Source organism: Ciconia boyciana, chromosome 7, assembly GCF_034638445.1.
Source record: "Ciconia boyciana chromosome 7, ASM3463844v1, whole genome shotgun sequence".
In the NCBI taxonomy this organism is placed as follows: Eukaryota; Metazoa; Chordata; class Aves; order Ciconiiformes; family Ciconiidae; genus Ciconia; species Ciconia boyciana.
This window is the reverse complement of record NC_132940.1, coordinates 22,336,039-22,349,624: the sequence shown is the minus strand read 5'-3', so window position 1 is coordinate 22,349,624 and position 13,586 is coordinate 22,336,039. Positions and strand designations below refer to the sequence as shown.

At 38.5% G+C, this 13,586-nt stretch overlaps 1 protein-coding gene across 2 annotated transcripts in view; it reads right to left on the bottom strand.

Annotated features, from left to right (window-relative positions):
- Positions 1-13,586, bottom strand: part of SLC30A7 (solute carrier family 30 member 7) — a 34,199-nt gene that overhangs the window by 20,336 nt on the left and 277 nt on the right. Inside the window, exons 2-7 of one of the 2 annotated variants that reach the window (XM_072867038.1) lie at positions 13,389-13,490; positions 7,225-7,338; positions 5,658-5,745; positions 3,866-3,992; positions 2,775-2,930; positions 1,141-1,191 (exon numbers count right to left, since the gene is read on the bottom strand). In XM_072867038.1, the coding sequence (XP_072723139.1) occupies positions 1,141-1,191; positions 2,775-2,930; positions 3,866-3,992; positions 5,658-5,745; positions 7,225-7,338; positions 13,389-13,490 (638 nt within the window). The remainder of the gene's footprint in view (positions 1-1,140; positions 1,192-2,774; positions 2,931-3,865; positions 3,993-5,657; positions 5,746-7,224; positions 7,339-13,388; positions 13,491-13,586) is intronic. The other variant, XM_072867039.1, reaches the window with a different exon arrangement.

Here is a 13,586-nt window from a genome sequence, read left to right as displayed (position 1 = left end):
TTCAGAAACAGCTTTTTGAATACAATTCTCCAGACTCAGATAATCCCTCCTCACAAAAATAACGCAAAGTGATAAATCAGCTCTTTAGTGATTTTTCCAAGTCTACTGGGTCTGGCTGGGATGGAGTTCAGTTTCTCCATAGCAGCCTACATGATGCTGTGTTTTAGATTTGTGACTAAAACTGTGTTGATAACACACCAATGCTTTACCTATTGCCAAACAGCACTTGCACAGCATCAAAGCTTTCCATTTCTCACTCTTCCCCCACAGCAAGTAGGCTGGGATGGGCAAGATGCTGGGAGGGCACATAGCCAGGACAGGTGACCCGAATGGACCAGAGGGATATTCCATACCATAAAACAAAACTGGGCTGTTGTCTTTCCAAAATAGCTGTTGCTTAGAGACTTCCTAGGCATTGAACTGCTGGTGGGAGGTGGTAAGCAATTCTCGTTGCATACTTTTTTCTCCCTTCACTTACTAAACTGTCTTTATCTCAATCCAAGAGTAGTTCTTGCTTTTAGTCTTCTAATTCTCCTCCCTGTCCCACTGCAGGAGTGAGCAAGCAGCTGCTGGGTGCTTAGGTGCTGGCCAGAGCCAACCCACCACAGTATTGAAAAATTAAAGTTATATAAAATTGAGTCTTTTTAATATGCTTCAATTAAAATGTGCCTTTCATGAAAAGACTAACTTTCAAATATCTTCTACTGAAGTACTGAGTATATACATACGTAATACAGTGTACTATAAATTCTGGAAGAGGTTGAAAATGTTCATTTTCAAGGACTACAAACAAGCCAGAAAATCATCCAATAAGAGAAAACAGTATGTACATTTGGGTATGCCTAATAATTACTACCTCTTACATGATGTAATTTTCTCCCTCTAACTTTTGAACACTTCAAAAAAGAAATTAATCAAAGCTCAAAACTGACATCTAAATTATCTGTAATTTATTTACACTAATACTCAGGAGATCATGGACTCCAATACTCCTTCAAGCAATTTAGAATGAATTACCATCTTGTCTAGCTTGATGTAATGCATCTGTAATGTACCAACTGTAATAGCTTGATGAAATGCAAGTTTTAAGCTTAAAACAATTACAAAAGCAATAAACTACTATACTTATTCTCATCATACCTTGTAAAATCTGTTTGCTGGATCCAGCCATCCCTTCAAGAGAATGGTCATCTGTGAAGAAAATTATTGGCATATTAACCTACACAAAGGCTCTCTCTAGTGGTATATTCTGTTATGGTCTTCCTTTCTGAAATTTCTTGAAAGACAAGCTGCTCACAATGACTAGCTTTTACTCTAGCTATTGTTTTTTAACACAGCAATTAAGTTAGAAGTCTTAAAAAACATTTTTTTTTAAATAAAATACCACTTTACACAATAGATTTTATACATGTATATATATAAAAAACCAACATTTGTTTTTTAATTAAAACAAACTAAGAAATAAGACCTTTCTAGTATTTAGCAAAATAAGGCCACCTCAAGAATACAAGCCATACACACAAGCAATAAGAGTAAGGTCAAATAAATCTGATAACCAGAAATATTTCAATTAAGCAAGCATTTATACCTAATGTAAAACAACAAGGATAAGACTTGGAGAAGGTAGAATTAAGTAAAAAAATCCTCTCATCCAAGCAGATTAATGCCTCTGTGGAACACGTTGGAAAGATATTTTAAGGAAAACTTGTTAAAGGATAGCAAATGACTTCTAGTGAAGTATAAAATAATTTATGCAAAAGTTGATTTGAATATCAAATTGCACAAAAGAGATAGCTACATTCGCTGTCCCACTGGGGTGGGGGGGCATGGGGAGAACAAGGAAGAGGCAGGAGAGGGGAGCTCCTGCTTTCCAACCAAACTCCAGGAAAACACTTGGAAAACAAGCACCAATTTTCTACTAAAAATAGCAAGGAAGGGACAAGTAAATATTTTTATATTCTTTGTCACCTCCTGTCTGCAAGTTACCATCCTATTCCCCTCTCTGAATGTGCACATTTTCAGTCACATCAGAATCTAGTTTATGACTTCGGCAGGAAGGACTGACAACCCTGCATTACACTAAGGCTTTAATTTACATTGCTTCAAATAGGTAGTAACCACACTGTCTTTTCTCCCATAGCGAAGGCTACTGATCATATTTTGCATGGATGTCTCTTCACAGACTGTTTGCCTTTACAGAACAGATTTAAGCATAGCTAATATACCAAGTACCTTTTTCATAACCAGCTTTAAAACAGATTACAATTACACAAGACGGGGAAAATCTTATGCTTGAGATCACAAACCAAGTACAACTTATAAATTCCCAAGTACCCAAAGTGAAATTGCTTGTTCATCTTTCCTAATATCTTGGTCTGCAAAATTATTCAGATGGAGAACACTAGCAAAGCAGCTTAACTTTGTTTTTTGATTTTAATGAAAAATTGAAACAGAGCACTTGATAACTAATTTCATTATATTGCTACAGCATACATCTGTTTTTATCTTTTGCCAACACATAACATTATGGTGAACGTTCAAAAAATGTAGGTAAAGCAAAACCTTTAAAAACTAACTTACCGCAAGTGAAACAGCATTTACCACAATGAGACACAAATCATGGCGGTGGCTTAGCATACCACACATTTAGTGAAACTACTTCCATGTATGCTCGCAACAAGCTGTCAGCACCCTCTCTTTTTTTTTTCCAGTAAAGCATTATTAGCAAATTTAAATTGAGTCAAGATGGTCTATGACATTAACAAAGTACTTACCATGACAATAATCCTGACCGTGAGAGTGTCCATGGCTATGGCCATGATCATGAGTATGTCCATGGGCATGTTTATGTTCATGGCTGTGACCATGACCTCTGTGACTGTGTCCGTGGCTGAGACCACCATTAAATAGAGAATGGCTGTGTTCATGCCCTATAAACAAATATCACCGTCAGAGTATAAATTTAAATGCTGAATAAAATTATGCTTACATTTGTTTCTAAGCTACTCAAAACCTATTAATCTTTCAGGTCATCTTAAGGTATGGTTTTAAGTAAGTTAAGAAAATTAACACAAGCTGCTTGTCATTTAAATCTATGCTGTGCAGCTGTATAAAATATACACCTGATTTGAGAAGTCAAGTGCTTTTATACATTCCCACTTCCAAGACAAATTGTGCTACCCTTTTAGTACAATTTGAAAAAAATTTACATAATTAGATACAAGCACATTAAAAATAGCTGTTTTAAAGAAACCAGAAATTGTCTATCATTCACACATTAAAAATTCAAGCTTAAATTGCTGCTTAAAGACCAAAAACTATTTTCCTCCACCAGTCTATATCAGTCTATGTTAAGCTGAAAGAGATACCAATTAGCTTTGCAGGAAAAAAACACCCAAAATGTTTACCATATATATTTAGGCAAATAAATTCTGCATTTAAATTAAAAAGACACTAGGTTGAGAAGCACCTGAAGCTGAATCATCCCATACTTAAAATTTGGTTCAGGCATTGTTTTGTAAATTTTCCAGCCAAGCCCTCTCTTAAGTCCAGCTTAATTTTGTCCAAAAGACACTCTGCAAATCTTTTCCAATAAGGTGCAGAAGCGTGCGTGCTCCAGAAAGCAGATTCTGGAGTTCTAGGTCTTCCAGTTAATGGATATTAACATGAGAAGTATGGTAGTGACATACGAGGGCTAGTGATAAAACATACAAGTCAATATTGCAACAAGTCACATATACATTTGGCTAGGATTGTCACTAAAAAGACATTAAAATTTAATCCTGGGGTTCTCATTGGAGGATTATAAGGTCCTGGAACACAGGGTGCCAAGAAAGGAAACGGTACTGAAAGTTAGACATCCTACCAGAGCCATGCGAATGCCCATGACCTCCATGTTGAAAAACAAATATTCCTATAAGATTTACAATGAATCCTAGTACAGAAACAGGAAGAAGTCTCTCATGATGCACATCAGGAGGCTCAAGTGCTCTCTGGGGAAAAAAAAAACAAACACACACAAACAAAAAACCCCCCAGGAAGCAAATGTAGAGTTTTACAATCTCTTTACATTATTAAAAGGCACTGAAAAAACTGCTTAGATACAGGAGCATTCTGATACAAACAGGCATATATAAAAACATAATTAAAAATTACTGAGGACTTTCAGTTTTTGGGATGGTACACAGACTAATTCTTACTGTCTGAAGTTGAAGTTTTATTATTAAAGCTGTGAAAGTATAGTAGAATATTCTGATAGTCTAGCTAACTTTTATCATAAGATTTCATTATGCTGTGGGATGTGGCTCAACGCCATATGAAAACATTCAAGTTTGTTGCAATACATGGATTGCCCAAGTCATCCAAACAACTTCCAAGAGTCCAGAATGCCATTTCTTCCTTTCTCCTTAGAAGAGTGAGGGGATGAGGGGAATGAAATGAAGACTCAGAACAAATTGTGGCATTTTTCAAAACTTCTACAATCTAGATTGATTTTTTTAAATTCTTTTTTACCCTACTTTCTTTGGAAGTTTTTTTCAAGGCCCAACACAATTTGCATCTGAAGCTAAGTGTTGAAGAGTGTAAATTACTATTGACAGGGGACAGAAACATTCACCATCCATCCACAGGGACAAAAGGTACAGGCAATAGCAAGACAATGAAACTTTCAGCAGATGTAAAATTTTGAAGTGACAGAGAAAAAAGGAGTCACCACCAGAAGCAAAGGGAATACTTAGCATGGGAGCTAAGACCAGCAGGAAAAGAATGATGTTTCAACATTACCCTTGACCCAGTAGTAGTTTTTAATTTTTCTAGTAAGGTTTGTTGCTGTTTCTAGATTTGGAGTGAAGTTTTCCCAAGCTTTTAGGCAATTTCAGCCCAGTTTGTACTGATTTTGAAGTATTTACAGGCTTATCTATGTAGAGGGTATGTTCCTGAAAGCTCTTCCCAGTGCTCTTAAAAAAAACCCACTAGAATGAACTAGAAGTCTAAACAAATTTATAGTGCATCTCCCCTTAAAAAGTAAAAGCATTCATGCAAGCTGATCAGAATCAGTTATCAATTTTACTCTTAATCCTACTTCACTCCAGTGCAGACACCATTGATGTCTAAATTTTCATATTGAAATTATCACCTGAACCATCTTGTTAAAAAAAAAAAAATTTCAAGAAAAGTGCCCTTGTAAATGTTAAAGCTATTACTACTTGCCATTTATATCAGACTTCAAGATTTGGAAGATAACGCTCTTTCTTTAATGAGTTAGTCCAACTTCTTCACAGAATGTATTTCCATTTCTTATGACTAACTTCTGTCCTCTGAATGACTAGTTTTGACCTTACTTTCTTGGCCTCATTTGTCCTTTAACAATGAGAAGTAAAAATCTTTCTATGACATACTTAACTGGCTGAAAAAAGGACAGGGTAAATCTCACAGAATCTTTACACACAGTCAAAATACACTATTTAAGAAGCTAGTACAGATACACTGAAAAAGCTGGGTTTCTGTGTCACAAAATTTCAGATAGTCCTATTCTCTGTGCAAATCACAGATTTTTAACCAATTACAAACATAATCAATTTAAATAATTTTATCCCCATTAAATATGCTCTACAAATAGAAGTGTGACAATTGATAGTGCAATTGACTTCATAACATACCTCAACACCTTCAGAAAAAATGAAGAATGCTGTAAAGATGAGGAATAAACCATTTACAAAACCAGCAAGTACTTCTGCTCGAACATACCTGCAAGAAACAAAAAAGCAACAGCAGATATTACCATCTCCATTTAAATGCCAAAAATTAAAAGTGGAACTTAGAGACTGGAGTACAATCTTCTAGTTCTTAAACAGTTGTATTACACTGTATTGCTAAATGGAAGATGCAGTATATAAACTACAGACAAGTATATGAAATTCACCATGTCATATTTTGACAGAAATTGCTTGATCTAGATCAGCCGTTACTTGATCTAGATGAAAAAAACTTTCAATGTGTCAAAATCTTCCCATTTAAGATCATCTCTACTGGAAGTTATGGTATAAGCGTGCATTCAGAAGCCACAAAGTAAGATAAGCATGTGAGATGTAATCAAAGTCTGCTGATGTAAAGTTCTGTTTAATATCAAACAGCCATACATTAATTTGTTATCCCTCTAGTAGGGGGGATTTTTAGTAAAATTTTAAGTCGAAATTAATTATTTCAGCTACTAAATTTTTCCAATAAAAACCACCCAGGTTAGAATAACATGTAATTCCAATGTAGCAAACATCAGACTTAATAAATTGTGGCTGTTCTCTAATAAATGGAACACGAGCTGTTTAAATGCAGAGCAGTAATTAATACAGAACCTGCTTTCATTGCAATTAGATCATGGTACAATCAATTCTTCCTAAATTGATTTCTAGGCACATTGGAGTTTCCACCTTAATTAAACAGTGCTTTAAAGTTTCAAACTACCTGATCCATGCTTAGGCAAGACAGCTGAAAAAAAATGCTGACATTCAGGGCAGTAATGCTATGGGGAATGCAGCAACTCATGTTACAGCTCATTTGCTGTTAATTAATCAGTATCACCAATTAATAATATTGTATCACCAGTATTGTTTTATAGGGCACAACTGCAATGTGCAATGGAACCAAGTGCCCTTCACACAGAACCAGCTGCAGCAGCTATATCCATGAAGGGCAGTATGGGATGACATACCTCAGCCTTGAGGATCTGTGTTAATGGTAGCCACAGCTGTTGAATCCTGCTGGTTCTGAGAAGCATGGCTTGTAATCTCAGGTGCAACATCACTGAGACTTAGCACCCTTCAGTTGTAACTTTCTGTTCCAAAGAAGGCATGGGGCACCAGCAGTCTGAGATTTCCTGTAACGCACCTCACTGCGCTGCAAGGACAAACCCATGATGCGGCTGCTCTTACTTCACTGGTGCTGGGAACACATGACAATGCAGGGCAACTTTCTGCTGTGTAACTTGTTTCCACTAGCACGACCACAGAGATCTTAAGTGATAAACCTGCTCCCCAAAAGCAATGCCTTCACATTTTTATTATTTCTAGGGGGACACTAACTTAAAGGTTTACATAACTCACCTTACAAAACCACACTTTCAACATAGCTTTTCCATGTTCTGCAAAAAAAGGTTTTGTTCATACAGTGAAAAATTACCACCTAGACATTTACCAAAATACATTAAGGAAACAGCCTGAAGTTTCTTACCCATATGAGAAAGCATCGTTTGACCTCCATTTTGAAATAACTGAAGCTGCTAATCCAGCCAATAGAGCAGTACAGTCAAAAAACATATGAAAAGAATCTGATATTAGACCTAAACTAGAAAAAAAACAGGAAAAAAGAAAAGTTATGTTCCATATGCTACATGTTGAGTATGAAAAAACCAGCATTTAATCTTTTACACACTAGCAGAATACACTGTGTGTCTAAGCTTCAGACACGGTTTTGCTAGCACAGAGGAGAAACCCACATTAGACCACCAATGCAAATACGATGATAAAACTGCTTTTGTCAGATTAGGGAAGGCACTTCAGAAGAGTGCTTGGCAAAAAAAATCCTCCTAGCATATGGTTTTGGTGGTAGTGGGGGGTGGTTTCCACTGACACAAACCAAAGCCACTGGAGCAGATATACCCACAGCCGCATCTCTCCTCAACATAATTCTAGTGGCAGGTATTTGTTCTTATATTTCGATTTATAGTTTGACCGTATGAGCAAATTCAGCTAGAAAAGTGTACACATGCAAGTTGCATTTAAATACTGACCCCACATAAGTTTGTAAAAATAGTATTTCACATCTGGTTAAAAAAGAAAATTTGGTTTAAAGATACTGCTTCTGAGTATCTATTATATGCAGTGTATATGTAGGTTAACTAGGGCAATAACACTAACACTGTTCTGCTGAAGACTACCAATACCACCATAGTGGATGGCACTAAGCATTTACAAAAGCAATATTCTCAAATCCATTTTCAAACTTGATACTTCGGAAGAGTTTTCACACACAGGGAAAATTGGTCAAAAATTCTTTAATGTCTGCAGTAAAAAACCCCAATGAATCAATCAAAATAAAGTTTCATAAAATTTTGACAAACATATGCCTGTGACAAAATATTTTAGGCCTGTAAAGACTGAAGTCTTCCACTTATAGTTTTAGTTCATTATGCCAAACATTCCAAGACTGCAAAGTCTACTTCAGCATAGCAGTTTTCCTCTCTAGCATCAGAGAGGAAACTAACACATCATCAGATGAGAATTTGTCTTTGATGTTCATTCACACTGCAGCAACTTGACATTTTCTAGGAGTATAGCAGGCTGAAAAAATGGAATTTCAGTACACAGGGAATTCTAAGATCATAATCTCTTTTGCCCGAAATAAAAGCAGGACAGCAAGCAATATATTTGTTAAGTACTTTTGACTACTACATACCTTTCCTAAATAGCCATCTTTTATGTTTACATCTGTTTTATATTTTACCTGTGCAGAGAAGCCAGTCCCTGATGGCATTGCCAAAGCACCAGACCTGCATTCTTTTTAATTTATTGCTACTCGATCTTCAAATTTACAATCACAAACCTTCAGACAGTGTTTTAGCCTGAATCCTAAACAGGTAGAGAATTTATCCAAGATGCATCTAGTTCTCACTATAACAGACTATGATGAGAGACGGATAAGTAACTACATTACTTCACAGCAAAAAGCAAGGTTTCCAGCATCCTGATCTCTACAGAGATCACACACATCCAAGGTTAACATGCTGTGGTGAAGCTACACTAAATCAAAGGAAGCAACAATAGTACTCCTGAGAGCACAGAGCTCTATCAAGGATTTTTAAAAAATCAAAATGCGGACAAGAGCGCTAAGTTGCTATGGTTGGCTGCTTCTTTATTTTGCTAAGTGTAAAGATAGCAATCATTTGCTCCTTTTGCTGGCAATCACCATTACTCTTCTAGGCTGACTGGAATATGTCCACACACAAATAAAAGCAAGCAAATACTTGCTCCATCTGTGCTTTCAGCTGAATGGATCCAAGCTAATTCCAGTTCAAAAATGATAGAGTGGTATTAGAACAATGATGAGCCACTGCTTGTAAACCTTATCAGGCTCAAATCTTTGCCTTATCAGCTGCAAGGCCTTGACTAGAAGACACACACTCCCCTTTGATCTAGAAGCTGAAGGAAGCAGAGGCTGAAAGATCACTTCTTATACAATTTATTTCAATGACCAATGCACAACTACAATCTTGATTAACAAACACAGGAAAAGTTTAGCATGCTGTTTTACCCTACAAAGTTCAAAGTAACTTAACTTAGTTCACGAGTTACCCAGTCAGTAGAACTTGTATCAGTTTGTATGTAAATGGCTATATGTATCAGGCTGTATGTAAACTGGATTTAACACCACACACAACAGTTGCCAAATTTTACCAAATTACTAATCATAAACAGGTTCTGTAAGTCTGCAAGGAAGTATGTGCATCATAACACAAAAATCCCTTCGTATTTGAGAAGACATTTGATACAAAGGTACTGATGAGCATTTGTTATTACAATTGTCCCAAAAGTTCTATTTCCCCAATCCTTTGGTTGTCTAAGAACAATTACGTACACAACTCAGTCCCTGGAAACTGAAGAACAAAAAAGCAATTACTGGTAGTAACAAGTTCTAGAGGACAGCCGCATTTTGACACTGAAGTAAAATACAAAGTTTCATTAGCCAAAGTTCGAACTACTTTGCATTAAGAAACCAAACCATTTCAGCCTGACTGAAATAAATTTTAAGATTAATCTGAAGTGTTTCAGATGAAACACTCAACTGTGGAAGAAGTGGGTTTGGAAGAGAGGAGAGAGATCAAGTCTTGTGCTCTGTCTCTATTTACATATATAGTTTACGGACACATACAGAGGTATATATACATACAACTTCAACGTATTTAAGGTACAGGATGATGTCATGATAAATTGTCCTTAGGTGCTCTAGCCACCAAAGCAGGAAACAGATGAAGTTGTTCTGAACAAACTTTAAAGGAGGACCAAAGGTTTTAGCTGGATGCCTATGAAGCAGAGGAATGGAATTTCCTATCGAATTCTGGAAGGGTATAGGTGACAGCTTCCCGCTCCCCAAAACCTGGTGACATCCCTAGGGAAACAGCTCACTAGGTTTGGTTCTGAGCAGTAAGGAAGATGCAGTGGGGAAAAATACCACAAAACACACCAAATATTCAGGCAGAAGGCAATTACGGTGACAGTAACCGTAAGTTTGTAATGATTATGAAATTGAAGTAATAAGCATGGCTAAACAGAGATAGCTAGTGGTTTCTGAGGGTTTTTTTTTTTGTTTAGAGTCTCCTGGGAAAGAGAAGAGTGTGTAAGGACTGTTACTGAAACAAAATCCCATACTAGCTCTAGAACCAGAAATCATGCAGCAAGTTATCATGGCACTGACCTGCAAATCTCACAGAGGCAAGACTTACCATAGGTGCAACACCAACATAGCTGTGCTGCTTTCAAGATCTAAGCTAACATCTCCAAGTAGCCAGAGTCATGTGGATTTATCAACAGGGGTCAGTACACCCTGTGTCTGCAATGCAGTTCACCACATGGCATAAACATGCCCTATATTATAGATAGAGCTAGAAGAGATTCAGGTGCACAGACAATAGGAAGCCTAGTAAGATCAATCTGATTTCAGCTGAGGCTTTTTTTAAAATGTCCTGTAAATTAACAAGACCTTAAAAAACTGGGTGCAAAGTGATTACTAAAGTAAACAAGCGATCCAGTCAACCACTAGCAACGTGGGATGCATGCAAGAACTTCCATTAGAGCTGGAACACATCATCCAGAGTATAATCTCCTACAAACCCTGTACTCAAACATGTTGTGTCTAAACGAGGACACTTCCATAGTTGATTTAATAACATAAGTTTAAATACCAAATTACACAAGTATGCATGTAAGAGTATTTTAAAACAGAACAGCCCGAGTTGCAGATTTCAACTTTCAACAAGCTCTCAGCTAGCAAAATACCACATCCAGTTCTGTTGTATGTTGATGTTCTTGAAGCACAGACCAGAGTATTTGTAAGAGGATCACATAAATGACAAAACAGCTATATGAGTTCAGGAAACAACTTATTTGGCAAACAAAAGCTAAGGAGAATGTAAGAAACAAGAATTAAAAAAAAAAGAAATTAAAATTGAAGACTTCTAGAACCTGCCGACAAAAATTTTGGGGGCTGAAATCATAGATTTGATTTTGAAATAAGAATATCCTAGTCAAAGAACTCACAGCAATCTGCTTAAATTTAAATGGATAAAAGTGTAGTTTTCAGAATCACAATTAAAAAGAAATTCCTTAGCCTGTGGAAGCCAAGGGAAGAATCATCTGAATAATCATGGCAGCCTGTTAGCCTTGCTATCTTACACTCACTGACATCATCAAGGACACTAGAGAGAACAGAATTCAAGATCATGCTTCTAACACTTGCAGCATCAGGCACTGGCCATACCCAAGACAGGCCACAGTGGAATAAAGAAGTGCTCCAAGATGATACAGAAAATCCCCTTTACAAACTTTCTGTTTCCGCATCTCTCACGTGGCGATTAAAGCAGCTGTGTTTTTCAAAAATCAATAAATAATTTTCCCTGTAGGGCTCCTTGCTTGCTTGTTGTGTTTGTTCTTCCAAGGAATGAACCATCTGCTTTGACTGACGGCATTCCTCATTCTCTGCTAGTCCTCTCTACTAAAGAGATACTTGCTAAGATACTGTTTTGCTCTAGCCCAAAATCTAGGCTTAATGTAAAGATACCTGAAATTAGTGACTTGAAATATAAGCATGAGGTCCAACTAATAACTATTCAGCAAATCCCACTTCTTAATCTCTATAATGAACAAAAACAAGTAAGAGTCTTCCCAATTCCAGTAAACCCAGTTCTTCAGTGACAAGTTTCCGGCAAGTGTCGCTTCAGTTTCTCAGTTTAATTATCTCATATACAGGACTTTTTTTGGTATAGATTTCGTTTCTGGTCACACTACCAAAAAATTATTATGCCTAAAAGACAGACATCAGAACAAACTCACTTGAACATAAAGCTCTTTATACCTGAACCATTGAAAAAAATATGTGCATCTTCTGAGCTATTAACAAAAATATCCATACTTGAATAAACAGGCTACGCGTACAATAATCCTCATACAACTGCAAAGTGAATCAACATCAAAGTCAAAACCAAGCACATCCAAGATGGTCTGCACATTGCCAAGATAGTCTGTGCCCAAGATAGCCCCGAGTTCTCACTAGTGCTACAGTAGCAATTACTGTAATCAAGGTTAAGGATTTTATAGTACAGTTTGAAAGATTCAAAGAAAAGTGATAAATATAGGATGCAACTCTTTCCAAATCCGTGTTGCTGCTTTCACTCAAGACTCTTGATTAAGAGTCCCAGTAATCTGTGTCCATACCACAGCTTTTGATAAAGACTACTTTAAGTTCCATATGGAAGGACACACTGTTGGGCTTAAATGACATTTCCAATTCGAAGTGGACAGGCATGAAGTACTGACTTAGAGACTGAAATACCACCATAAAACAACTCTATCAAGAACGAAGCATGATGGAGATACCACTGCCATTGTCTGTTCTCTACCTGTACACCATACACCAGTACTAAAGTTATTTTGCATTTCTGCTTATATTTTACTACAGATTTTTCGGCAATTTAGTCAAGTCCCTCCTGTTTTTTCCACCTTTGTGAACACATACGCTACATAAAGTACCACTTAGCTACACCAGGACGCGCTAATTCCCGTTTCTCACTCAGAGACAAGGATGTTTGGTGCAGTGCTGGCTTTCGCCACCCAGCTATCAACTTACAGATGAAGCCACTCTCCCAAACAAAGGATCTCTGTGCCGAGCGGCAGGCACGAAACGGTTACGACCCCTGGGTCTTGTAACTCACGCCAAGGCCAGGGTTCCTTCTCAGCAAGGAGCCGAGCAGCACGGCCGGCAAGACACCAGTTTCAAACAGCATTCTTCCGTAATGCGCCCAGTCGCGCCCCCAAGCAAAAGCGCCTCCCCCTCCGCGCCGCTGGGATCTGGCTGAGGGGATGGCGGACCCGGTCGCTACCCACGAGAGCGCTCCCGGTCGGGGGAAGCTCTCCGGCAGCCCTCAACGCTCAGCCGACCGGCCCCTCCGGACGGCGGGCCAGGAGGCCAGGCCCGGCCGCACGGCCCCGGCCCGCGGCGCCCCGACCCGGCCCCGCCGAGAGGGAGACGTGGCACTGGCCGCGGCGGGAGGCGCCGCTTCCTGCGCGCTGGGAGCCGCTCCCGCCCCGCCGGCCGCCCCGCGCCGCAGCCCCCCGCCCCGCTACCTGTTACTCCAGATGCCGTAGAGCAGCTCCACGAAGGCGAAGGAGAGATTGAGGCAGAGGAAGAAGAAGAGGTTGCGGGAGGTCTTGTCCGCCAGGATGGACCTGCGCACGGAGCACACAGCGGGTCACCCGCCGCCGGTAGAGCAGGACGCAGCGGCGGAAAGCCAGACCCGCTCGCCGGGCGGCCCAGGCGCCCTC